The following is a 27,882-nucleotide window of genomic DNA, read 5'->3' as shown; positions in this document are numbered from 1 at the left end:
TGTCACTCAGAACAGAAAGTTAACCAGTCAGAACGAGGAAAATATCGAGTTTCTGTAGATTAATAAACAGTGACAAGTTCATTTGGAATGGTTTAAAATATCAATTTACGATTCACCCAAAGATCTCACAATACGCCCAATTAATACTGTGTTTAGGGTTTAAACTCTAACATTTGTAGTGCTGCAATCAGCTGCTTAAAATGTAAATTCGACATGAGATGCATCTAAGTTCTAAATTAAAGACTTAAAAAAGCCATCGCATTGCAGCTTGTGTTTCTGTGCCTTTTCCATTCGCACGACTGGTCAAACAGGACATGATATTACATCAAGGATTTTTTTCGTATGTACACTTTAGGTGTTGGCATCAAACAGCAAGTTCACTGCACACTAACGATTTTGCACTGATGTTCCACAACCATCAATCAAGCGAAGCAGCCAAACAGGTTTGTGTCATCTGCATGACTCAAATGGAAAAAGACGTGTGCCATCACTGTTATTCCCCTCGCATAAACCCAGACCTAAACTCAAACACCTCAGCTGACTCGTCGCAGTGTGCCTCTAATGAAGGAAGATTACTCGCTGCTCAATAAGTCACTAAAATTCTCCAGACAGCATGCACTAATTTGCATTTGGGCATATCTGATGGAGCATCAGTTGTGGATGAGAAATCAAGTAATCGCTGAAACAGCTTGGATTTACAATCATACTGCACCAAGTGCAATGGGAGTCAACACATTAAGATTCAAAGCAAGAAATATACAAATGCAACATTTGATTCGGACTGAGCTTCAACACTATTTTATTTAGCACTGGTGTCAACAGTCTCTACTGTGCATTATATGCTTTATTAAAATAGTATGTTAATTCAATCATCAGACTCATTTCTACCGAGGGGTCATATTACAATGATTTCTATGTTTTGCATGGGTACACTGTTTTTTACATATTTACCAAGCTACCAGCATGGCAATCCCAGAATTTTCCTCTTGCACCATCATCAGGTCAAATTTGTTCTGATTTTACCAAATATTTGCAAAAATATTGACATTCCCTTCAGCGGTATTTGTTTTTATATTTTGTATTAGCTAGCATGCTAACATGCTAAACTAAGATGATGGCAAAGGAAAACATTACCTGCTGAACTGGAGTACGTTAGCGCTTGTCATTTTGAGCATATTGGAACACATGCTGATGTTAGCATTAAGCTCAAAGCAGTGCTGTGCCAAAGGACAGCGTCACAGAGCTGCTAACGTGGCTGTCGACTCTTAGTCTTGTTCAATAATAACACGTGCAAACAAAAAACAAAACAGACTTTAAAACATGCAATGTGAATAGTATAAATAATAGTCCTCAAACCAGTAAATCTAAAATAAAAATCCTACGAGGACACACAGGAACAGACAGTAGATGATTTCACTAATTACATTTATCATATTAGACAGAAGTAAATCTAAGACTCTATAGTTCTAATGTAAAAAGTTCATAATTGTATTCCTGATGTCTTTAAAACATGCTTAATTTGTTATGTATTTACACAACAGAACAAAAGTATTTGACTGAATGAGGAACGTATTGTTTATAGAGCTTAAAAGCATATTTTTTCATTTTAATTTTAGTACATACTGCAGTTGCCCTTACAGAGTATGTACTGTTGAATTTGGTATGCATTGAATAGGGACATAAGGCTTTATCATAACATTGCACTTTGAACTTTAACCCTCTTGCTCATATGAATCCGTTGCGCAAAGGATTGTAGGTCAAAATAGTCAGAAAAGCATATTTGCTTGCATACCAGTAGGACATCCTGGTATTTTTAGCGTACTGCATTTGACATACTATGTATTGGGACAGACTTAATATGTACACTCAGCAACCCATCTTGACAGAAAAAACAGAAATTCTGGCATAATAAATAGTATCATTGTATGTGTACTGGAACGCACAGGCAGTCATTTTTTGTACAAGAGGACACGTGAGCTTATCAGGGAAATTGTTCATGTGAAACTGTTGAGGCGACAAGGTTTTGAAATTGCCCCGATTTACCACTGACTGTGATTGACTGGCAGTCAGGCACAAAATTAACAGATCTGCATACAGCTTCTCCCACTTTAATATTTAGGCTCAGTTAAATCTGGTAAAATTGGAAGGTAGAACTGACCTTAACAATGTAATTTCCTTATCACAACAGGGACTTAACACTCCGACGCCAAAGTCCCAGCATGCTTAGATAATTATTAGACCGATAATTGAACAGACTAGCAAGGCTATTATTGCTGCTAATGCTTACAGAGCAGTCTCACATCTCTTTAATCACACAGGACATTAGTAATGAGTCATTTTTGACAGTTGGGTTAGGTAGCCACCTCCGAACACCTTGATGTATATTATTAGAAGATGACTCACAAATGCCTAAAAGAGAAAGTGTGAAGAATCTCTAATGATGAAAACTGATGCTCTTATTAGTGATGTTCAGTGGGTTAGTCAGGCTACCGGTAGAAGACACGGCGGATTGATTCAGCCAATTAAGATGTTTTTCAAATAGATTTAAAAGATGGAAGCACTAATGTTTACTTTCAAATAGATGTCTATTTTCGTTTAGCGGTAGCAGATAACTCTTAACTGGAGGCAAAAGTTGAATCACTTTACCTTGAGTACAAGTGTCATGTTGCCTTCTGGGTAACGCTTCACTTCAACCTCCCCAATTTAGCAATTCTAAGACGTATATATTTACTAAATTGTTAATGACTCACTGTATTGTCGCTGTAAACAGTCATAAGGACACATGTTTATTAATGTATTTGTTTAATACATGAATACAATTTACCTTCTCTTATGAAACATCCAGCATAGTGTGTCATAAAGCGTATGCATTTATTGTTTGTAGCCTTCTTAATGGGTTGACTTAATTATTAAAGTAAACATTCAAATTAAGTAACAAATTAGGCAAGATCGAGGCTAAGATGGGACAGAACAACACTAAAGAGGTGTGGAATGGGATGAAAATGATGACAGGCTGCAGTCTGCCTTCATCTGGAATACAGGGTGACCTAGCACTCGCATCGGAGCCTCTTCCCCCATTCACACCTCTGCTGGAGTCTCTGCTCCCCCTTCCATCTACACCTCTGCCACCTCCCCCTCTCTCAGCAGACTGTTAGGACCAGAGGATGCCCCCCCCTCACCCACTAGCCCTCTTCAGACCAACATCTCCACACCAGTGGACCAGGACAGCCCCCTATCCCCCCCTACAACTGTTCACCCACGGCCAGGAGCTCACAGCTCCCTTCAAACCCCCTCACCACCCAGCCCCACCTTCACCACCATCCAGGTACAGCATCAGCTCTCCAGGCTTCAGATAAGCAAAGTCTTAATGACTACAGACCTGTGGCCCTGACATCACACGTCATGAAGACCCTGGAGAGACTGGTTCTGCGGCACCTGAGGACCCAGCTTACAGCTTTCCTGGACCCACTACAGTTCTCCTATCTGCCACACATCGGGGTGGAGGACTCCATCATCTACCTGACACACAAGGCCCTCTCTCACCTGGAGAAGCTGGGAAGCACTGTGAGAGTCATGTTCTTTGACTTCTCCAGTGCTTTCAACACCATCCAGCCCTCCCTACTGAGAGAGAAGCTGCTGGAGATGAACCTGCACCCCGACACCACTTCCTGGATCACAGACTACCTCACAGGCCGGCCACAGTACGTCAGGGTGGATTGTTGTGTCTCTGAGTCTGTGATCAGCAACACCGGCGCACCCCAAGGAACTGTAATGGCACCGTTCCTCTTCACTCTCTACACCTCGGAGCTGGACAGTCTGGAGTCAGTGGGTGAGAGGAGGATGAAGGCCAAACTTGGAGCCATCCTGGACGATCCCTCTCACCCTCTCCATGAGGAACTGTGGCAGCTGGGCAGCTCTTTCAGCCATCGGCTGATTCTGCCAAAGAGCAGGACGGAGCGCTTCAGACGCTCATTTGTGCCCACTGCCATCAGACTGTATAACAGCGGAGACCACAGTCTGTCAACATGCTGACCAGGCCCCCATGGGGATCAATAAAGGAATATAAAAATGCACCAAAGCAGGAAAGCGGAGATAAGAGCAATACTGCCTCCATCTGCTGTAGGACAGTAAGTACTGCAGTTTTCTACAGGTGAATTTAAGCAGAGAGTCCAACGGCCATCTAATTTTAACAAGATCAACTCATATTTACATGAAGAAATAAGATGTCCAGCCTTTCAATACTCAGGCTATGGTGCAAATAGGATGTCATTCACGGGAAAGACAATCCTATAATTGCCTGAAGCCTGTGGAAGGTTAAAATAACCTTGGATATCATTTTAGTCTTAAAAAGGTAAAAATTGTAAGATATGGCCAGATTGTTTGTTTAAAAAATTCAAAGAATTTAACTAAAATCATTAACAGAAGTAACAGTTTGTTTGTTTGTCAATCACTGCTGACTTTAATTACCAAATTACTGAGGAGAGTCTTCGCTTTAGCTTTATCTGGCAGCTGCAATATGTAGTAAGATTGAAATTAATCTTTTTCATAAACAAATCTGACCCAGGTTTGTTCCCTCTTTGAAAAGCATCACTTGCTCTACAATTTAAGAGTCCCAGATGTGAGAGATAATCTCACTTACTAGTCGCATCTGCAGTATTTATCAGTCCTAACCTTCTTTTTTTGTTTGTTTTAGATGTACAGTGTTTATTTTGACTCCAAATCCCGAAAAATAATATTTTAGGGACAACAATAAATGCCTTTTTTTGTCAACACAAAGGCCACTCCAATCAAAATAGCTTATTCACCCTTTGTAGACATCTACGTGGGCTGAACTTGGTGTCAACTGTGGTGGAATTGTTAGTGATGAACATCACTGATTAATTTTGCCACATGCATGCATCACGCCTCAGAATGAAGAACATGTCTTGTATGGATTAAAAACTTCCATTCCTCTATTAATTTTTTTTGTACGTTTTACATCCTATTCTTTTTCCTGATATGGCTGCTGTCTTATTCACTCATCTATTCAAGCAACCAACTCCAAAAAAGTACAGTATTATTCAATGCTTTTAAGAAATTTTATTGAGGAGGGTGACAGAGATAGAAAACAGAAGGAATGCAGCTACGCACGTTGTTGTTGAAAGGTCTCCTGTACTTAGAACTCACTGTACCTCCAATTTTCACTCCCTTAGTCTGCATTTGCTCCTACTATCAAACTACCTTATGATTTGCTTTAACCTGCATTAACAAGGAATGAGGTGTGTAAGTTTAACTCCATTATGAATATGCAAACAGGGTCGAGTGACGTGTCAAGAGTGTATTAAATGATATGTTCACATATATCCCTGTGACCCTGTGTCTAGTCTGTGGTCTTAGCAGTTGTCATGTTAATGTAAATAGCATTACACACTACGATGATTTTTGAATCATTTTAGTCAAATTTAGCTTATTATTATCTTAGTAAGATGCTCCAGATGTTTACTCCTATACCTTGGTCTTCTTGGCCAGAGACCGCAAGGCAGTGAAGAAGGTATCTGGTGTCTCGGTCTCGGCCAGTTTAGACTTGGCACAGAAGAATGGAGGGCTGTAGTCCATGGGGTTTGTGTTGCCCACAACCCAGTTGAAGGTGCTGAAATGTAAACAAAAGTGTACTTTTTGAGAATCATTACTGACTGTTAACTGTTTAACTATGGTTCAGGACAAAAATACTGTGCGACCGGACCAGAGTTCACATTTAGGAATTGATTGATGAAAATGATTGGGGAATTTTTGTACAGCTTGGCTAAGGGAGTGTGAAACATTTTTATTAGAATATTTAAAATAATATTTCCCCCAGTGAAAACATCATATACCTTAAGTGAAGAGCTGGGACATGATTGTTCAGAATACACAATCTAATTAATAACTATAAATATGATTTTTTCATATACCATTAGATCCCCCATCTTCATTAATATCTTTAAATCCATCTCTTTTATTTAGCTTTTCAATAGTCGTCATGAAGACATGATTGTTTTTGATTATTTATTAGTTCTCTGAGCTATAGGTCTGTTTTGTTTTTAGAGTGTTATGCGATACACTTCTATGTGATTGTGTGATTACTATAATAATACAGTATACATGATACTGACAGACAGTTTGAAATAAGATCATTTCTCCTCAATTAAAGCTACTAAAGGAGACGTGTTAAGGTTTAATTGAGTACTGACAGATAAGTATACATATGAATAGCAGCATTGTTTGAATGGTGGTATGGGTTATTTCGCTGTTTCTGTGCTCCTGTGGTTTTTTCAACTCAGGTTCTCACCTGAGTGTGGCCCATCCAGATGGTGGAGTGTAGGTAGTCCAAGCCAGAGGGATGCAGCCGATCTCAGTGAAGACAGTCGAATATGTGCCTGATGACATGAAGCATAAGTCACATGTGAGGGTCTAACAATGAACAGAGTGTTGCACAAAACAGTCACCATTTTCTTTATGTTAAAATAAAAAGAATGAAAGTTTTATTGCCAGCTATCCCCGTGACCAAACACAGCAACCTCAACTCCAGTCTTAACTCGATCCCTAACGTTGTCTTATTTATGGTGTGTCTTCCCACAGGAATCACTTGGGTTTTGTTCAGAAGGTTTGTGATGCTGGTTTAGGTTAAGATAAGGGTGGAAAGGCTAATTTAAGACTAGTAACAGAATATCATGCATCACCGAACTCTCTACTGAACACAGACGAATTTCTTGCTCCAACTTGATCTGGGCAGGAAACAAACAAGTGCTCCTATGAAAGTGTTGCAGGGTAAAAGGGGTTCCGTGGTTAAACTATTGAATTGTAATTCCTTACAAAACTCTGAAAAAACATACACAAATAAAACCCAAACTAACTGCATGACTAGATACCACAAAGACAATTTAAAAAAGGCAAATTAGGTGAACTGAAACTATAAAAAAGGACTTCTAATGAATAAACAATAAGGCCAGATTGAGTAATTTTGCATCATAAATACCAGAGCTTAGAGGCAAATATGAATTGTTCATCTAAATTCTGTCGAAATCAAGTTGTCGGCCACAGTCACAGCCTTTCATCATAGCACCAGAATCAGGTTAATCCGTGACATGGTACAATGTAGCAAGAGCCATCATCCATTCAGACCTTGTCAAAAGAAAACCAGATTTCTTTGCTTAAAATGCAATGTTTCCTCTTACCGTTGCCTGGCAGATTTCCATACCAGGTGTTGACCAGCACACCCATTCCCCAGGAGGAAGAGGAGCCCATGAAAACCTGACCCATCAGGTTGGCATCAGAGGGAACATGCATGGGAATGAAGGTGGTATCCAGTGCTTTCTTCTTGCAAGATAATTTGCTCCAGTCGATCTCGTAGTAGACTTTCTAAAAGGACAAAGACAAGCAATGAATGCTGTTCTCTACCAAGTTTCTTTGAGCGGAATTATTTATGGTCCATTTGAAAAGGGCTTTTTTAATCCATCACTGTCATTGTCAATTGGTAGTAACCCAGAGGCAACCTCCACTTCTGAAGAGTGAAGCCAAAGCTGAAGTGTCTTAAACTAACATTCTCTCTACTGACCAGCAGGGGGCGACTCCTCTGGTTGCAAAAAGAAGTCTGATTGTATGGAAGTCCAGAGACAACAACCCTACTTCTCAGTTGATTTATTACCACAGTTAACATTGTGAACATGAGTTTGTGCATGAGTGTAGCATGGTGTTCATATGTATGCATTAGGGCGGGCTTACTGTGATTGACAGGCTGCTGTCGCTACCAGAGCCGTACACGGCGCCTCTTTATTGGTCCTCTGAAGTCCTAATATGGTCACTTCCATTCATTGGTTGCAAAAAAGCCAAATCGCCGAAACTCAAGGCTTTAAAACGGCAGTCCACAAACCAACTGGTGACGTCACTACGACTACAGCCACTTCTTATATAAAGTTTATGGTAGTTACAGGGAAATCACCAGCAGGTGGCATTTTAACTGCATACATGAATGGAAAGGAATGAGTGACAATACAGAAACTAATAAGTAGCTATTGTAAGATTTTAGTATTTTTTACATACTTAACAGGTATTAGACACAATGCTGTAAGATGGTTGCATTGTGTTATAACTTGTCTTTTTAGCCAGCTAGCACAAGGCTCACGTTTGAGAGGTATAGTAGAAGTTTGGGAAGTAGCCATGATGAAAGTGATCCACTTTGACTAATGTTTAAAATGGAATCTACTGTTCTATCAAATAAATATGATGATAATTCTCCAAAGCGTAATATGTGAAATGAGGCATAACAGCATTGAGAAGATGTCACCCTCATCTAAATAAGTCATATCGTATTTGTCAAGTTTTCTCTCATATCAATGTAAAGTGAATATCGTTGGGTTTTTAGATTTTAAGACAAATCAAGCAATTTAAATAACGCCACCTTCCTAAAATAATGGCCTTAGTCATTTTTTGACAAAAATGATTTTGTTGCTTCACTCATCTCCTCATGATGCTGGCCACCTCTGGTAAAATCGCCTACATCCTCAGTTGAACAGATCATGCGATTCTATAGTATAATGGCCAATGTCAGGAGTGTGACTTAGGCCGTTTTTTTTGTGTTTTCTGAAAAACCTGAAAAAATGACTTGGGCCATTATTTTAGGAAGGTGACGATAAGTAACCTTGACATCTGGAAAATGGTGTGGGGCATATTTAACTTTTGGTGGAATTTAAGGGTAAACAAGTAGTTATTGCTGCTTTTATTGTCAAATGATTTAGCAGACTCATTTATAAGTAAGGGGTATTGCCCTTTGAGATGTCCATTATCAGTTATGAATGGACTTCACGGAAGCAACTGTCCTCTATTAAGTCATGATAATAGACACCTCCAAGGGCCTTATCTCTCTTATACCATGGTCATTTGTCAAAGAAAAAACTAAATAAGACCATAAATTTCTATTTTCATGCATTTTCCTAGCTATTCACTCCGTTTTCCTAATAATGCTGAGGTTTTGCTAACACCTAGAACACGATAAGGGATTATATATGTATGTGTATGGGTTACATACCTCATTGAAAATCATCAGCTGGTCCGTTGACGAAGTCTGATTTGCATCAAACGGGTAGTTTCTAACCCGCACCCTCTGACCAATAGCATCATAGCTTACTGTTCCTGTGGATATGTAGAGTCCGGTTGCATCTATCTGAAAAAAGATCAGGAAGTGAAGTGAAGGCAACGACAGGGATGGCTTGACATGGGTCAATCAAGGAGATTACATGTGAGCAAAGTTAATGTGTTCAGCTTATGAGCAGACTCACCAGAGTGAAGCCTCCATTCATCAGCGCTGGAGCGACTGTGGAAGAAGAAATCAAAGTGTTTAAAAAGTAATTTCTCTTAGAGATCTGAGACGCATTTAAAGCATACTGGGTAAACAAACTTTTACAACCTGGCCTGTCTATCATTAGAGATCCGGCTTGTCTCTGTCATTTATTGTGAAATTGTTAGTAATATTAAGACGGATAAAGAAATAGAACTTTGTCTGACCAATTTTGCTGGTAAATACAATAAAATACGAAAAAAACTTTCAGATATTTCGATTTAGGTTACCCAAAAATTCCAGTTTCAGACACATAGAAAAGAATTCCAACAACACAGTTATAGGCAGAAGTATTACATCGTCTTGTCAAACTAAATAAACTGACATAAATGACTGACTGAATAAATGAAAGAAATAATGTGTAATAGAGATGTACATATTGCCAACTCAACTAAACTGCAAACAATGTAAATTACGCCATTCAAAATTTAAAAGAAAACAAACCAAACAAAAAACATTAACAGACAATCTCCAGCTGTTGCTCTTCTTTTTCAGTATTGTTAGAGAGAGGCAAACACCATTTTTACAGTCTAATTTATTTCTGTCGTGTACAAAACGACACCTACAGCGGTGTCCATACTCACCACAAGGTTTTGGGGCCTGGGCGACGGCAGCAGTCAGCACCAGGCCGAGGCAGGACAGCACACCGATGAAGTTCATGTTGAGAAGCTTTCGGATCCAGACAAAGTGAACCTGCGAGTGCTTTGGTCTTGGGGAAGACAAACACCTCCATATATACACACCTGCTCACAGCTGGTCACTCTCACACCATGTGGTTCAACCCCCTCTGCATTTTTTTCCGCCAATGCCGCTAAGAGGAAAATATGATCACATAATTAACAGCCCTCCTTTGATTATTGATAAGATTAGGCAATGCATCCCATGCTTGTTTTTATGTTCGAGCACCAAGCTCATCAGATATTATGGAGATATTACATCTGAGTGCCTTGTTAGATCTTGTACCTTGTAATTATGACTCTAAATGTGACATGGCCATTATTACTTTTGGTCAAAAGCTTTATCATATTCCATATAATATATTGTTTTTACAAAAATACAGTACAATAAAGGCCAGACTGTTGGTATAATTTGGTGTATACATGTATATACCAAACAAGATTGGTATATGCATGTATACACCAAATTCATTTCTAAACTTTTATTTATTTGTTTCCCTTCTTCCAGGTCCGTGTTATGCACGCTGGAGTGTTTGGAACGCAGGTGTTAATAACGATTTACAGAATGACTCCATCTGCTTTTTTCTCAGCCCTCAAAGCCACATTTACCTTTAATACCAGTTAAAGCTACAATGCTTAACTCCTCACTTTTTTGTAACTTCATCTGATGTAAAATATTCATTTTAGTTTAATCTTGTTAGTTGTTAACATGTCTTTTCATAGCTAACTGCAAAATAGCTTAAATATAACTAATACTAGTTAAGAGTGGATTTATTAAACAGTATTCATATAGATATAGACTTAAAGTATGCGTTACATGAATGCATTTCTTCTACACTAAATCTTCTCCAATCCAGATGCTCTGCCTACTGATTAAGATGTGTCTGCAGATTAGCCCTGATCATGTGAAAGTTAAGTTGTAGTAAAATAAAAATTGAGTCATAGTCAGCTGCGCCACCCTTATCTAGGTTCAGAAAGTCACTCAGATACAATTTCCCTCCACCTCAGCCAAGGTCAACAAGAGTTATGACATAAAGTGATAATGGAAATTATATCAATAACTAAATTTAAAATGGGCCAACAAACAATAAATTCACATGAATCTTTATTAAGATTTAAAGAATTTCTCAAAATCCAGTTGCCTGCTGTCGTTTTGCTTGACTCTGTCATGTTCACTTTAACATTAAAAATAGACTCATTTAGATGATCTAGTGGTAGTTGATGTCTGGTGACTATGGAGGCATAACTATGCATTTTTTCCAGATAAACCTTGACACATTACTAAGTGTCCTGTTTGAAATTAATACAGCTATTTTTCAATACAAATTTAAGCCCATACAGTTAAAATGTGTATGGAAAATAGAGTGATATTTAACATACTACAGATGACACATCAACACATTTGATTAATCATTCAAATGTGACTTGTAAAGTTCAAATTACATTTTTATATGTACTTTTCTGCAGATGTGCTTTTGTCTCACCTTATGTTATCTCTGTATATTTGGTCTAAAGTTATGTAATTTTCATTCTGTAGGTTTGTGCTTTACATGAAAAAGACTTTTTTTAAAGTTCTCCACTGTGTGCTGCTTGTTTTTTTCCCCAAGGAAAATAATTTGCTAAAGCTGAAATGCGACAAGTTTGCAAGTATTTCTATACTTTCCATTTGATTTACAGCTATGAAGGAGAAATGTGTGTCCAAGCACAGTTAAAACTCCATATTAGGGTAAAAGGAAAAAGGGTACGTGAGATGGATGAACCTGCATCACATGATCGTTCAGAGGTTAGGTCTCTTCTAATGGAAATACCGGCCAGTGAACGCAGATAATGATCATAAAACCTGTGTGGCTCAGTCAGGTGCTTTGTCTTTATCTGAACACTAACAGCAGCTTATGAACAGCACATGTACATTTTATAATCAATAGTAGGTTCCACATTAGGCTCAGTGTCCTTGTGTTTGGTCCACTTCTTTGTTCGAGACTGAAATATCCCAACAACCATGAGATGTTTGGAGCGTCACCATGAGGTTGACATTTGTAGTTTCAGTTCAATGTATCAGCAAATCATAACTTAGGTGGTTTGCCATGAAATTGGGTGATACATAAACCTGTCTTGACATTTCACACCACAGTCAGGTCAAGTTTGTCCATTATGTCATAGTTTGATTAGTTTGTGACCAAATACATGCAAAATAATGACATTCCCCTCAGCTGTAGTTTGTGTTTGGTGCACATGTTGTCGAGCTTACACATTGACTGAATACGGTTTATAGGTTGGAGTGGCACAGGTACCACAGAAAATAATTAGTTTTGTATCAACAGAAGAAAAATACTTTTTGCTTGTCAACACAATAGACGGTGCAGGCCTCACCTCAAGAAGTACTACCCTGAGCCTTCCTCGTAGCACTTATTGCACTCGTATTAGTTGTTGCACTTACTGTATTTGTATCAGTTCGCTGCACTTATTGAATTTGTATTTGTTTACTGCACTTATCCTATTCGTAGTAGTTTGTAGCACTTACTATATTCGGATTAGTCTGTTGCAATTATTGTTTTCGTAGTAACTTGCCTCTGCACTATACTTTTGCTCTGGCTTATGCTTTAAGATGCTTGTTTAAGAAAGGAGATGCACTTATGACTTCTGGTGACTAGTAGTTCTCTTGAATACCTATGTTGAATACACTTCCTGTAAGTCGCTTTGGATAAAAGCGTCTGCTAAATGACTGTAATGTAATGTAATGTAATGAAACCAGGTGGGTTTCTGACATCTTCACGAGCTCAATGGAAGCGCGTGGCTCTCTTCAGCGCGTGGCTCTCCTCTTTACTTCCTCTACTTTCCTCGCGCACTCTTGGGACCCGGCAACCAATCAGAAACGTTGTCATTTGTATGCGTGTGTTTCGGTACCTGTAATGTTTTTACAATTGAAATATTATGGAAAAAAATATTATGGAATTTGCTCATTATGAAACATTTAGGATTGTGTGCAGGTGCTTTAAAAAAATGTTGGAAAGAGAAGAAATAAAATGCCGCATGACTTACTGCATATTCTTTTATTTTTCAATATGCATATTAAATTATCATCTCTGTTTTTATTCTTTAGATTCCCTTGGCATCTCAAGGTTGGCTGAAATTAAACCAAACATCTTCTGGGCAAGGAATAATTCAAATATTTCAGTGCAAAACAGCTAAAGCCAAGTTAATTAAAATAAAACATCCCCCAACCCCCAAATTAAAAAAAGAAAATCATTCATAAATAGCCATTAGTTAACACACACATGAATAAAACTGAATGCATTTTAAGAGGAAAAAAACATTTCTATGTTTAGGTGTAGGTTCCCTTGTTTTGCAGCAAAGCATCAACTTACACATTTCCACCTCATATACATATATGAATATCCGCATTGTGAATATTATCATATACTCTTGTTACAATCTACGGGAGGTCCATGTTAATCAAGTGTTAATAGTTACATGAGGTGAATTTCTGCCCATTTGAAGTTAAGGAGTTCTCAGGGTTTCTGCGTATTATCCAACAATAATGTGTTAGCTAAATGTAGGTTTTCATCACTGTCCGGTCCCAGATACACCGTCACACACACACCTTGATGTCCACTACACGCAGGAACCTTGAGTACTGCATTTGTGACTTCGTGCAAGCAGAGTAATGTGTGTAGTGTCAGTCAAATGATCGCTCTCTTCACAGTCACTGACTACTGTGAGCGGATCAAAACACAGGTAGAAAAGGCATCGTCTTTATCTGGCTTCATTTCAAACATGACAGCTAAAAACACTTAATTCCAAACAGGCAGACACAAAATCATCCACTCACACAAATCATCTCATTCATCCTCACTGCATCCTCTGTTCAGTTTAATCTACCAACGGTGCATCAAGTTCCCTCTACTCTATTCTGGGTGATTCTTAAATAAATTAAATTAAAATAACACTTAACTCACTGGTCCATCTCTTTTCATCGGTCCACACACTTTTATCTCATTGATGTATTTCAAAACTCTCTAAATTCATAAACCCGTCTTATTCTTTCAACCTCTCCTAATTTGAATCCATCTACGTTCTGCTCTGTTCATTCAACATAAAGTCCACTTGGATGTCAACATGAACATATACTCAACCTACAGCTTCCCCTCCCCTCCCCTCTCCTTGACATCTAACGCTAAATTTACAAAACTCTTCCTAACTACATCTCTATTGTATGTATAGCTTACTTTTCTTTTCAGTGTCCTTATATTATTTCCACAAAATTACAGCCAACCGTCATCCTAACACACGGGCAAAATATACAAACTCATCCGAAAAAGCGCACACAAGAAATTAAAGGACCGTGTGATACGTTAAATCGTCAATGATGGAGTGCAATGAAGATGTACCGACATTAGAGACACCCGTAAAGACTCGGAGACACAGATGGGGGTCTTTATGGCCGTTTGAAACTGAGAAACGGGGGATTGAATTGGAAGCTTTAAGTGTCCCTGTTTTGTTGTGTTGGTTACTGTTTTAGTCCCTGGTTTTGGCAGGTTTGGGTGTTGGCAGGCAGGGATTCTGGCAACGGGTCAGTTTGGTGTGAATGAGATAAGAGAAACCGCTTGGTGGGGAAGAGCGTTCTTATTCAAGGCCGTACATATTCCTTTTTGATGGTGGGGTCAGAGTGCGAACAGTGTGAGAGTGAGGAAGAAGCCACTCGATGCAACGAAGTTTCAACAAGTTAGAGCAGGGACGATTTCCTGCAGAAAAACAAAAACGGCATCTCAGAGTTTCAGAAGTCGCAGAGGCTGAGCGTGGCGTCCAAGTCTCTAGCCTTGACAGTTTATGGACCCGTAACTTGGCCCTCGGTCTTGTTTTCGTCTCCCTCTAGTCCTCCATGGCCCTCTGTCAGCAGTCAGAGACTTCGGAGGTGTTGGAGTCGCTGGCGAGTTTCCTGCGTTGTCTCACTGACTTCTCCTCATCCTGCAGAGAGAGGAGAGTTGTTTTTGACCTGTTCAGCATGGCTGAAATCTGAAAGTTCCTCTAGTTTCACCTTCAAGTGCCAAACTGTCATCTTTGCACCAAAAATAATAAACATGTTATTTACACATGAATAAAAAGCTTTTGATTATCATGGCCGCTGTTCCTCTAATACAACCATCAGGACCAGTTTTAGATTGGTGACCATGCTACTGGTAAAACTCTCAGAACAAAAAGATGAAAAAATACCTGCATTTCTCTCATTTTCAATTCTTCTTTTATTCTACATGGACATGCTTATGTTTCAACAACAAATGTAGTGTCAATGTAGAATAGAAGAAGAAATGGGAATGAGATACCAGTGTGCATGATTTTTTTTTTATTTTATATTTTTTATTGGGCTACACCAATCTGACTTCTTCTCTCCCCATTCTGATACCTCAGTCAGGATATATGCCAATACCAATTTCTTATAGACCCGATATCAGTGCTGTCTTTTCTCCAAATAAACCTCCCTGGATGAACTAACTTCTATGTAAAAAAAAAAAAACAAGGGGCCAGAAATCTCTGTGGCAATAAAAACGAGGGCTTAGCCCACAGTGACAGAATAAATGGCCGATATTTGACTCGTTTACTGCCATTGGTCTCTTGGCAAATACAAAGACATTTGCTAACGGCAGTGGCCGATATTTATCTGTTGTGTCACAACGGGCTAAATGTTGTGTTGGTTATTTGAGGTCTGACTCGGACAACTGTAGCTAGCATAACCTGCGGCAACCTGAGGGCAATGGGTGCGTGTGGTTTGTGTTAATGTGTGTTTTCAGTGAAGGGTTGTTCAGCTCTGCGTCTCGCATCTTAAATGTGAAGAAAAATAGGCTGCAACGAGGCATAGATGGATATTGCTTTGTGATTGAACTGCTAACCTTATCATTAAAGGACAACCCGCTCCATCTCCTGAGCCACAGCCACCCGTTAACAAAGGTTATTTTAAAGGTTGTTTCTTTATCTTCTATTATTGGATCTGCGTGCATTCATGAAATGTGGCACAAAAAGGTAAATAACTAACAATAAACAAAATTAAAAAATACAAAAATAAAATGGCATTGGCTATTGGCCAAATTCTTATTTTAAACATCTCTATCGGCCCAGAACCATTGGATCCCTACAATGTTACAAAGACATTGAAGAAGAAAATGTATTTAATATGGATAGGTCACATCATGTTTCCGTGTGCTCACAGTCTGAAAGACTCCATTCTGGCCCCACTCTCCAGGGGAGTTGTCCTCAGGGTCCTCTTCCTCTTCTTCCTCCCCGTCCTCCTCTCTCACCGTGTCCATCCCGTCTTCCTCATACTCTGTCAGACAGTCTGACTCTTCTGCTGAACGGAAAGATTTAGAGGACATATGACAGAGATAATTGATTGTGTGACTGAGCCACCTGGTTTAGATAGCACCTATAAAATATCAGGGACATCTCCCACTGTATTTCATTTAAACAGACCAGGTGAAAGCTATGACCCTTTATTTATTACACTCCTTAAATCAGACATGATCCTGAGAGGGAAACTGTACATCAAACAAGGACTTTTTATATATTTAAGCCGCTATAAAAGGAATTATTTCTAGATAAGAATAATGAATTGGCAGGTGATCGTTTACCTTCTGCAGCTACGTAGCTTTGGACTGGCTCTATCCTGGAGACAATCTCTGCAAGGTCAGTGAAGTCAGCTCCTGGACATGTGCAGGACTAGGAGACAAAAAATCATTATATACTGACATTATAATGTTAATAGTGAACATGTATTTAATTATACATCGACCATTTTACATATAATTTGTGGTGTGAGGGCCGTTCTTACGTCAGTTCTCTTGCTGTCGTTGTAGTCGGCTGAGCGGTGGTCTTTCAGCATGTTCTCGATAATGTCGCCTCGGGCCCAGCCAGTGAACAGCAGCTTTCCGTGCTGGTAGCCAACATCCTGAAGTAGTTTAAACAGAATTTTAATAAAGCAAGGACACCTTTTTCAAGGAACTCTGAACAGATGATGATGTATTTTTTTGTTTAAATCGGTAACATGACTTCCATGTTAAAATTTGCAGCACCTGGCATTTTAACATTTACAAAATAAATCATCTATACTTCAAGAAGACAGACGTCTTCAAAACTGTATTGCAGATTTGCTGCTTGGGTGGATGTGGACTAGTCTAGTGCCCGTTTGGAAAGGGCCAATTGCTCGCTACCTTGCCTGTTAGTGCTGCCTGCAGCGTTGTGGAGAACCGCTGATCGCTCATTGACTTTAGGGAAGCAGCAGCAGAACTGAACTGCGGTCAATGAGCCGCGGTCGCTAAAGGTCCACTGCAGACAACAGATCCCTGAAGCTGCGCCCTTTGATATCAGATGGAATATGCCATGAACAGGAAAAAGGAAGTGCAACAGGGGCACAACTAGAGCGTGCAGCTTCAGTTGAAGGTGGAAGGCATATTCCCTGCTAATGGCTCTTACTGTTCTTTTTAACCAGGCATTTTTGGTGGACGATCCTGTCTTTATCTACTGGAGCCTCCAGCCTCAGCACCATGCTGTGTCATGAATGAGGGGGCTGTGTCTTTTTATACAGTGACAGCTGTATATCTATCTGAACATGGCTGTAGTCAATATACCTGTGCCCTCATTTGCTTGCTGTGATTAAATCAAGGCATCACAATTAACATGTAATGTTTGCTAATGCAGGTAACAACATGTATGAAGTAACTCACATAGATCTCGTCAAACTTGCCGAAGTCCATGGTCTTGAAGCGGTCGATGGGCGGTCTGATGTACTCGCAGTAGGCACTCTTCTTCACCACCTCTAACTGCCGCACACAAGACACGTAGGCCAACCGAGACTGGATCTCTGCCATGTCTGGTACCTGCAGCAGAAGATGGTGTAAGAACTCGAATTCACCACAAACACCAACAGAAATATTTCTTAATCTGCAGACTCAGCAGTCCTACATTAGTTATACTGCTACGTATTGATTAAAACCTCAAATGTAGTGCTCTATATTTTAAGAAGCTGAGTCACCCATGGTTACCAGTGCCTTGTGCTGCCAACCGCTACTGTACCTTTACTTTCTCTGCCCAGGGATTGATCCGTTTCCAAAGCAACCACCAGCCGGACAAGCTGTCGCCATAGTTACAGAGGTCGGTCTCGTCTTGGCTACCCACGTCGATGGCAATGACTGTTCTTGCCCCCATGTTTCTTGCAATGTCCGCTGTTTGACGTGTAGCGCATACACCAGCAATCACACACGCCCACACAGACGTACGCACACAGCACGACAAAATCCAGCAGCAGAGATGGTAAGACAGTGGATTCTTTGTTATTAGGCTTGTCTCAGGATAATATCTTTAATCTTTCATTGCAGGAGCCATAATGTTCAAACAGACTAACACCACAAAAATATCAGTTTTTTAAGTTGTCAGACACTTTTACAGGATTTATGGCCAATTAGTGAGAGAAAACAGGGCAACCTTTACTGGCCAACAAGCACAGGGCCAGAGGTCATGACCTTTCTCGTTGAGTTACTAGTGTCAAATTGGGTCAGAGAGCACTTTTGTGGTGTTGAGCCTTTTCAAACACAGAAAGGCAGAGGACATCTCATAAGCCCAACACACTGATCCAGAGAAGAAGGAAGGCAGAGAAACATTCAGTCAGAAATAAAGCAAGTTGATTTTTCAAGGCACCCTTTAGCTGGATCAATCGTTGGGCCCAGAAAGCACCTTATATCACAAACCTCAAGATTGAGTATTGCTTGAGACATAATCAGACTTGATTGTCATACCCAGTAGGGAATTACAATGGCCCAGTCCTGAGCTTTGTGACAAATGGCTCCGTTTCATCAGTACAGAGTACATTCTTGAACATTACTACACAGAGACAGACTCGGGGGAGTTTTCATCTGCGCACCATATTGAAAGCTACAAATCTCACTTAGGTCTTTTTTACACACATTTCAGGCAAGTGCACATTTGGTCTGATGCATTTTTACAATGCTTTCAGGTAATGATCCGCAGACTAAAAACAGCTCCCCCAAGCTTTCTTAACAGACGGCACTCATTTTTCCTCTGGTTGAAATGGAAGCAAATACTGAAAATTAGAAAAATTAAGCTTCAGTATAATTAATGTAGTGCTGGGCAAAGTGTTGAAAATCAATATCATTATATTACATTATCAAATATCAATATTTTTCCAATATGACAAATGAATGCATACAATTGACACAGTATGTATCAAATGTATGTATAATCCCTGAGACACAATCAAACTGAAGTTCAAAGCAGAGCTTTACACGAGGTTGAACTCCTCATGTGTAAAACTAAAACTTCATTAACATTTTTTTTGTTTTAAACTACAATTTGCAGTTCAACAGAATGATAACAGGATATGATCATATCACCACTGTATGATTCTGTTGAAAGTCAAAAAACGATAATATTGAATTATTGCCCAGCTCCACAGAAAAGATCTCATTTCGACATGAAGGGAACCAAACTTTTACCTCAAAGCAGACCGGTGTCTTATTCCATAAAAATAACAAAATCATTCCATAGTTTTAAAGTCAGAAACTTGATTTCTTTCTTTTTTTTCAAATTGTTCAAGTGATAGTCCCTCTTCCCATTTTTTATTCCATAACCTTCTGACACCAGGCTGTTTGACAGACAAATACCACATTTCTCTATTCAATGTGCTATTCATTTAAGTGTAACCTGATCATTGAATACACTTGACTCTTCTTTCAATATAACTCTAAATGCTTACTTTTTCAACATCTAGTAATACAGAATTTTTCAGGATCTGATAAAGCTCACTCAGTTTTTATTGTTATATTTTTTTAAATTTGGTTGATTAAGATTGATTGATTGATTTTTTTCTTAATTGATTGTTTGAACCGGCTCAAGACAAGCCCATGTCTATATACTTACCCAGCCTATTAACAACTTGATTACAACCCCTCATAATAATCATCCCCGTCCCTCACTCCACCAAGCCCTCCTCTAGGGGACAGGAGTTTGGTGGACATTGAGGACTGTGTGTTGGGGGGTGGAGGGTGGGGGGTGGGGGGATTCCACCTCTACTTGCCTGGCAGGTTGTTGATGTAGCCACCGTCCATTAGCAAGTTTCCATCTTTGGGGTCGCAGAGAGGCGGCAGGTACCCAGAGAGGGTCATGCTCGCCCGTACATAGCGCCACAGAGAGCCTGGCACACCAGGGAGGGGAGGAGGGAGGAGGGAGGGAGGGGGATAACATCTCAATAATGTTTGCTATACATTTCAGGTTAGTTTCGACACAGAACGCAATCCCAACATCAGAGGGAGGTCGGACAAAGGAAGGTAGCCGATCCCTGCAAAGGCTAGGACTGTGGTTCTGCCCACCTTTAGACTCTGCTGTACACCACTGCACACCTCGTTACCTTGCACAGAGACCCCGTGTGACTTGTGCGTGAGGTAAAAAAGTAAATGGCAACCATCACAGAGAACCAAGGCTGTTTGGATCTCCAAACAGAGTCACAACAACAGCGTTTCTCAGCAGCAGCTGCTTTCTAAAGCAAGTTTTTTCAAGTTAAAACAAATTTTGAGGAGAAGAAGTAGGAAATATTGTAATGGACCTAATTGAATTAGCTACATGACAGATAAGGAGCAGCGACAGTTGTTGTGACAACGTTTGGAGATCCCTCACCGTGAACATGGCGGGGAAGCACCCAGCCTGCCCAGTCCTGCAGTCCGGCTCCGTGCCAGCAGGGGGCCGGAGCAGGACGGGTGCTGCATGGGTTGGAAGGATAAAGAGCACCACAGAGAAAAGCAAGGGGTACATCTGTATGTGGAGAATGTGTGAATGCTGAGGATGAATCATTTTACTGAAATAGGAGGTGTGGGAAAGTATTATCACCTACAGCTTTCATTTGTTTGCTCTAGATTTATTGTAACTTAATGGCTTTATTCCGTTTGTACAGGAGCTACGATGTGCAACAGCAGGATCCAGAACACATATTCCCGTATAAATAAAAAAAGTAATACATGCCATAAAAAAATAAAATGATATATATATATATATTTATATATATACATATTCATGAGAAATATATTGATTCCCTCACAGTGTTTTATACTGGCATGCACACAGAAGCAAGCAAAGCCAGGGGAGAGGACAGGTGCTTTGTAGGAGAGGCTGAACATGGTCCTGCAGGTAGAGGTGATGGAAATGAAACGCAAGGACCTCCTCATGGGGTCCAAGGGGAACAAGCTGCAGTTCAGTCCAAAGGACAGACACATGAAGGCCCACCAAAACACACAATGATCCACAACAACAGACAGATGCGATGTTGACATGAACCGGCCATTCACTATATCCAGTAAGTGTCAATTCAACTCTATGAGTGTTCCTTTAATCAAAACAAGCTCTACTGTAAGTTCTCCATATTCGTTCTCACACTGAGAATCCAGCTTCATCAAAAATCACTTAAGTTTGATTAACATTGGCCAAGATGAGCTACTTGCAAGTTAGCAACTGCTTTTTTGTAAAAATATATAAATTAACAAGTACAGTGGTGCTTTCAAGCCACATCCAGAAATTCATAGTTATAAAGGAGAAGTAAAATGTTTAGCAAATAAACATAGAGGGCCAGAAGCAGCCAGTCTATCATGCATCTCTCTATGACCCATAGATGTCAAGACATGCGTGGGCAAAACCTCACATCTACTAAGAAAGTGAAAGTGAGCGGTTATATTCACAGGTGGCGCCAAGCTAACTTAAGAAAGTCCGCTGTGTGTGAGAATCAAAAAGCCAATTCGAGGTCATGATATGTACCAGTGGAATATGAGGCACTGGATAGTAGTGGAAATAGTGGATTTAGTCTTTCCTTCCAAACCATGGGCTCCAAATGTCCACCTGGTCAGGGTTTGGGTTAGTTACGGGTGAGAAGTTGGGAGGGAGAGGACAAGAAAGAGGAGGAGGGTAGCCGAGTGGTTGTTTGTCGACTGAGGGATGGGGGAGGAGGTTTTGGTGAGCGGGCGTTTAAAATCTGACCTGGGACATTGTTAACATAGCAACCATCCACAAGCAAGTGGCCATCCTTGGGGTCGCACAGGGGAGGTAAATAGGGGGTGTAGGAGGCGCTGGCTCTAACATATCGCCAGACGCAACCTGTCAGGAAATGGAGATGGAGAAGGAGGAACACATCAAATGTGGGCCGGACTCAACGTCACAGATGGAAAAAGAGAGCGAGAAAGACATAGAGAGCAAAGAGAGAGAGAGAGAGAGAGAGAGAGATGAAGAAATGGAGAGAAAGAAATGCCCGCAACATAGAGGAGAGGAGTGCAAGAGCCTGCCAGGAGCAAGACAGAGAGGAAGGGGAATACAATGTCAACAAAATGATTCACTTATGCCTACGCTTTCTAACCGAATGCAGTCAATTCTAGGACGACACAAATTCAAAATAAAAGCATGGTCTACGGCCAATTGAATTAAGGAAGTATGATAGACTTTGTTCATAATAATGACAAGATACCAAAATATCAACACAATAGCATTTACTACAAACAGTACAATGAAGGCTAATTATAATTAATCTGTGAAATAAATGACAACAAATATGTTGGATGAATGACACCAGATGTATGTAAATAAGCTTTACAACCTGAAAACAGTGATGCAAGGTTTGTTTGATGTGTTCATTAATCATATTTAGAAAAGTAGTATTAGCGTTGTTAGACGATGACTGGTCGGACAAGCGAGGTGGGAGGAAGGCAGGCAGAGAGAGACGGAGAGAGAGGGTGAGATAGAAAAAGGCCACTAGAGAGGCAGAAGGATAAAGAGCGAGAGAATTCTCATTTGGAGAAGTGTTTTTTGGCGTTAAACTAAATACTCGTAAATGTAGACTGAAGAGAAAACTGCTGGGAAAACTGGAGAAATGTTTTAGAGGAAAGATCTCAGTCTTGTTGGGTTTTCTTCTCATTGGATAAAACTAAAAGGAAGTAATGAAATCTCATGACACTGTGTTCCTTACACCCATCAAAACGACTGGAGTCAGCGTGACATATTTTGAATAGCACGACACTAGCGTTGTTTGACAAAAGCACAACAGACAAACTACAGAAAGCTCAGAATGGTGATGAGTGAGAGAAGCAACGTGGGATGTCATTAAGGAGCAATGAGGGAAAAAGCAGGATGGAGTGTTCTGGATCCTAACATGTTGACACGGACATGGGAGGGAAGTCAGCGACTACACGAGTTATTTTGTCTATGGTGTATCTTATGGATGGACAGCAGCGTGACGTCTCTCTATACGCAGAAAGACCTGACGTAAATGGTAAAAACATATAAGGATTAATCTGGGAGTTTAAGACACAGATGTGATGGACAAAAAAAAACAAACATGAAATATCTACAGCTTGATCAATTTAGTGTAGGAAAAGGAAGAAGTTAAGAAGGGAAGTTTAATAGAGACAGAAATGAAAATCAAGATAAAGATGGTAAAAAGATTAGAACAGATGAAAGAATCAAAGGAAGGAAATGAAAGAGGTAGAAACTATTGCAGTAAAAGTGAGAGAGGCAGATGATGGGAATGATGACACAGAGGGAGGAAAAGGCTTTGCTCCAGCAGTTAATTCAAACACATGCCAGGATGCAAACATAAGCAAACCCCTCAAATCCAGAAATCAGCCTTAATTATAGCAATTCAGAACACTGCCTTCACAATGAAACTAGCAATGGCTTTATTTTAAGCACAGTGCTATAATTTGTTTTAAGCATTTCATTACATATTCGGCTACATGGCATAGAAAATGGCACACTGGATTTGCAGGGTTGGTCAGAATAGTTCTACTTTAGCTAATGTTAGTGATGGTGCATTTCTTACGCAAGTCACACATGTTTCATTATTTCAGTAAATACAGACACAAGCATTGAAACATCTACACAGTGTCTTCTTTTGTACGTATCTAGTGAAATCCCTGTCTAAGCCTTTGGTCGTGGCACAGTCCATATAAGATTGTTACTGTCATGTTTATGGAGGCAAAATAGTGGATTTTTCAGCTAAAATGAGGCAATGCATTTGGCTTTGGTGGCTGCAATGTATGCAGGCTCGCCACTCTAACTTTTTGGGGTCATTTCACCAAACCCTAACCTACTCCTGCTTGCAATTCTTCCATAACATGATATAAATGGCTATAAAAGGTTATTTTCTAAATGTTCTCATAGTATTGTGTTTTAGGATTAAAGTCACTACATTCTACTAGTTTTAACACATTTTGTTGTAATCAGCTTAAACCTGTCTACTTCCAGTGAGACTTGCTAGGTCCTCCAGCTGGTGTGGACACTGTTACACAAACAGACCTAGAGTCGTAGTAACTGCTTTGGCGTTTGCTTAATGTACCATATTCAACAGCATAGAACACACCATCTTTCATTTAGTTTGGAGTATAGCCACCTTAAACCATAAATGTGAGAGCATGCAGGTCTGTCACATTAGATGATCCTTAGGTCAGTTACATTTTTGTGTATTTCCCCAAGTTGTGCCTCCTAATACAATACTTATGAGTGTTTAAAAGATGCTACAGTGCCTGAAGTGCCTTCCAATATATTAACTTAGGTAATAGATTTATTAACTGTGCCATTTTACTTCTGACCGACTTCTGCGAGCATTACTCCCTGTTGAAACATGATATCATGACAATGCCAATTTCACAAATTAGTTCTCAGAGTAGTATTATTGATTGGGGTTGTGTTAAATGTTGACTTAAGCATTTACTTTTGCCCTTCATTCTATATGTCTTTGTATCTGTGTGTTTGCATTTATGTGAGCTCATCTAAAGCTAGTATGGCCTTGAGCTTATCTAAAGCTTTAAAAACACATGGAGCCAATCACAATAGTGATTTGATAAAGAGAGGCTGTGGCCACTGCAGTCAGCTCAGCTGTCACTTACCATCCTGGTGAACACGCATGGCTGAGGCCGTGATGTCAGTGGTGACATTGAAGTATGGCAGCCACAGGTCCTGTTGGGCACAGAGAGTATCTCGGTGTCATTAACTATGTTACTTCTCTCCCAGTGACTTTAAAAACAAGACCTTGCAATGTTCTGGCAGACTTTACTGCAGAGGTAGAGAAATCCCCTCTATAAATTATTTTGGACCGCATCCCTCACCTCGGCTTGCTTGTCCTGGAACACTTTATAGATGCTGGTGTTGAAGGCAGAACCAGAGAACATGGAGGTGATGGGATAGGTCAGGTCCAGGACTGTTTTGAATACCGAGTTCATTGCCTGTTCAACAACAAAAGTAAATTATTAATCACCTATTCTTGTTTGAAACCATAATGTTTTCACTTCTCATCAGTTACTTGGCACTCCCCTTTAAACAGATGGAAAGACATTGAATTAAAGTATAATTGTACTGCTGGGTAAATTAAACCTTTTTGCATTTTAAGAGATAACATGTCAATAATGCATATAGATGTGTGCTGCACCTTGGACCACTCTCTGGCTCTCTGTTTGGTTCTGACGGCGCTTCTCTCCTCAGCGTACAGCGCACCAATGAATGATCCGATTGAGGTCCCACCCACTATGTCAATAGGAATCCCCGCTTCCTCCATAGCTTTGATCACACCAACATGAGAGCAGCCTCTGCATGATGAGAACAGACATTTTCTTAATAACAGTCCGGTACACTTAATGACTTCATATATGATGGAACTGAGTGATAAATAAAGACTTTAGATGTCCCTTTGGTATAAAAGAGTACATTCTAAACATCACATTTTACATTGATAAGAAACGTGTATTTTTACCTTACATAATGGTAACATGAAGGAGAGTTTAGGGCTGCATTGTGAATATTCCAACCCCAAGACTTGTGAGAGACAAACTGCTCTCTACATGTCTGTACAGATAGTTGTGTCTCAGCCCTGCTCACCTGGCTCCGCCTCCTCCCAGCACCACGGCGATGCTGTTTCCAGTCAGGACTCGGGCCAGCCGAGAGAAGTCACTGTGCCTGTCTGCTGTTTTCTCAAACACCTTCTCATATACCTCCCTCTGCACAAACATAGAAAAAACGGATGAAAATAAAGTAAAAACAGAAACTTTCTATGCACATTTTAATTTTAAAGCGTCATTGATTTACAAGAGCACTAATTTAGGATTGCACGCTTAGTTTACAGCTATGAAGGAGGGGCTAATCAATTTCTCTCACCACTCGGTCTACCTTCTAGCTAGCATAGCACACCATAATGCAGAATATATTTAGTACAATTTCAGGAAAAACGCTAGAAATGACAGTAAAGTATGCCTCGTACTAGTTTACTAGGGCTGCGTCTGGAGAAGACCCTGCGGGGACACTTGAGGTGCAGATGACCGGAGCACCAGCTTCGCATGTTGAGCCACTCCACCGTCCTGGAGGGGCCCGGCCCGTCCTCTTTGTGCAGAAGGACCAGCTGCTTCAGCGCCCGAACAGCTGTGTTCTCCAGCATCTGCTCCAACTGAAGGGGAGGAGAAGAAGATGGTGGCAAGGGTTAGAAAAGAGACACCAGATTTTTTTATCCCCCTTCTCCTTTCCTTTCTTAGACACACACACACCCACACACACACACACACACACATACCATTCCCAGGGCAGGTTCCTGGTCGCCCAGGCCGACGATGAGGATGCAGTCAGCCTGGCGGATGCAGCGCTGAGTCCACGGGGTCATGCTGCTGTCGGTCTGGTACAGGACAATCCGATTGATGTCCTCCTGCTGGGCCAGCCAGCCGGAGAGACGGTACTCATGGATACTGATGGATACAGGAGAAACGCAGGGATGAGGTTATGGAATAGTGTTTTCATTCTCCAAAAACAGACACAGACGGTTATTGAGAGAAATGGAAACTGACAGGGGATACAAAATATGTAACAGAAAAAAGACAGGAAGAACAATGGGAGATGTATTGAGTGGAAATTATAGCGATAATTACACACGTACTTAAATGGGGAAAAAAAAAGACTACAAGAAAGAATTAAAAGAGAATGCAGCTGGAAAGCTTTTGTGATGATGCCTAATGAGACTTAGAACCGAGTTGTTGTTAGACTGACCTGTCCAAAGCTGAGCCGCCCAGTCGCTCTCTGATTATTTCACTGGTCAATAGTAGAGTGGGGCCTGCAAGTATCAGAAACAGGCAGACAACTGAGGCATTGTAAAACGTATGAATACATAAACATGTACATGTATATTTTTAGTCTAACAAGTAACTAAACAGAAATCCAGCAATTAAAAAAAAAGGCCCGTTGTGAAAAAATAAAGATTTGCGTGCGTACCAATGGCACTGAGTGCATGGCTGAGCTCCAGGTTGAATGCGTTGATCGGCACATCATCACAGACAGGCAGCACAGCCACAGTGGAGAGGTTGCTGGCAGGGTTAGTGACATCAGCACTGGCTGTCATACTGGGCAGACTCAGGGCTGAACCTGGAGGACAGGAGCGTAGTGTTTAAATGGTAGTTTACTGTACGTCGAATGCATCAGGCTGGACTCACAAAGACAGAGGGAGGGACTTAAATGCTCCTTATCACCACCTTACCTGAGAAGGGCCCTCGACCCTGCTGCAGGTTCCCCAGAATCTTCTGGCCTAACAGGTGGATCAACCTTGTCACCACCTAAACAGACATCAAGCATCAGTACCGTTTTAGTCGCACACACAACCACAACCGGAAGAAGAGGAAGACACTGACCTGGGGATATCGTCTCTTGATGTTGTTGAGCGTTCCCTCGGGCAGTTTGACCAGCTCTGTGTCTCTCACAGCGTGGACCGTGGTGGCTCTTGGCTGTCGGGTCAAGGCCTCCACCTAAAGTATGAGGTAAGTCCACCATGAAAGTTAAATATAGGAAGACAGT

The 27,882-nt window shown here is 40.5% G+C and overlaps 2 protein-coding genes across 9 annotated transcripts in view; both read right to left on the bottom strand.

Annotated features, from left to right (window-relative positions):
* Positions 1-5,067: 5,067 nt before the first annotated feature.
* Positions 5,068-10,045, bottom strand: LOC129096363 (ependymin-like). Its single transcript, XM_054605131.1, has 6 exons — positions 9,937-10,045; positions 9,294-9,328; positions 9,044-9,178; positions 7,194-7,377; positions 6,308-6,395; positions 5,068-5,629 (listed from the first exon to the last, which is right to left on the bottom strand). The coding sequence occupies exons 1-6, from the start codon at positions 10,010-10,012 to the stop codon at positions 5,485-5,487; spliced, it is 663 nt and encodes a 220-aa protein (XP_054461106.1). The 5' UTR covers positions 10,013-10,045; the 3' UTR covers positions 5,068-5,484.
* A 3,027-nt stretch (positions 10,046-13,072) lies between these two features.
* The window catches only part of pnpla6 (patatin-like phospholipase domain containing 6), a 30,555-nt gene continuing 15,745 nt past the window's right edge, over positions 13,073-27,882 (bottom strand). For 4 of the 8 annotated variants that reach the window (XM_054603677.1, XM_054603681.1, XM_054603678.1 and 1 more), the window contains exons 20-37: positions 27,720-27,833; positions 27,569-27,644; positions 27,307-27,456; positions 27,085-27,148; positions 26,618-26,786; positions 26,312-26,494; positions 25,933-26,051; positions 25,487-25,643; positions 25,167-25,283; positions 24,948-25,017; positions 22,051-22,167; positions 20,108-20,224; positions 18,091-18,239; positions 17,742-17,894; positions 16,850-16,966; positions 16,650-16,737; positions 16,230-16,369; positions 13,073-14,994 (exon numbers count right to left, since the gene is read on the bottom strand). In XM_054603677.1, the coding sequence (XP_054459652.1) occupies positions 14,920-14,994; positions 16,230-16,369; positions 16,650-16,737; positions 16,850-16,966; positions 17,742-17,894; positions 18,091-18,239; positions 20,108-20,224; positions 22,051-22,167; positions 24,948-25,017; positions 25,167-25,283; positions 25,487-25,643; positions 25,933-26,051; positions 26,312-26,494; positions 26,618-26,786; positions 27,085-27,148; positions 27,307-27,456; positions 27,569-27,644; positions 27,720-27,833 (2,175 nt within the window). In that variant the 3' untranslated portion in view covers positions 13,073-14,919. The remainder of the gene's footprint in view (positions 14,995-16,229; positions 16,370-16,649; positions 16,738-16,849; positions 16,967-17,741; positions 17,895-18,090; positions 18,240-20,107; positions 20,225-22,050; positions 22,168-24,947; positions 25,018-25,166; positions 25,284-25,486; positions 25,644-25,932; positions 26,052-26,311; positions 26,495-26,617; positions 26,787-27,084; positions 27,149-27,306; positions 27,457-27,568; positions 27,645-27,719; positions 27,834-27,882) is intronic. The other 4 variants (XM_054603680.1, XM_054603683.1, XM_054603682.1 and 1 more) reach the window with 4 other exon arrangements.

Source organism: Anoplopoma fimbria, chromosome 9, assembly GCF_027596085.1.
Source record: "Anoplopoma fimbria isolate UVic2021 breed Golden Eagle Sablefish chromosome 9, Afim_UVic_2022, whole genome shotgun sequence".
Classification (NCBI taxonomy): Eukaryota; Metazoa; Chordata; class Actinopteri; order Perciformes; family Anoplopomatidae; genus Anoplopoma; species Anoplopoma fimbria.
This window is presented reverse-complemented; position numbering and strand designations above follow the sequence as displayed.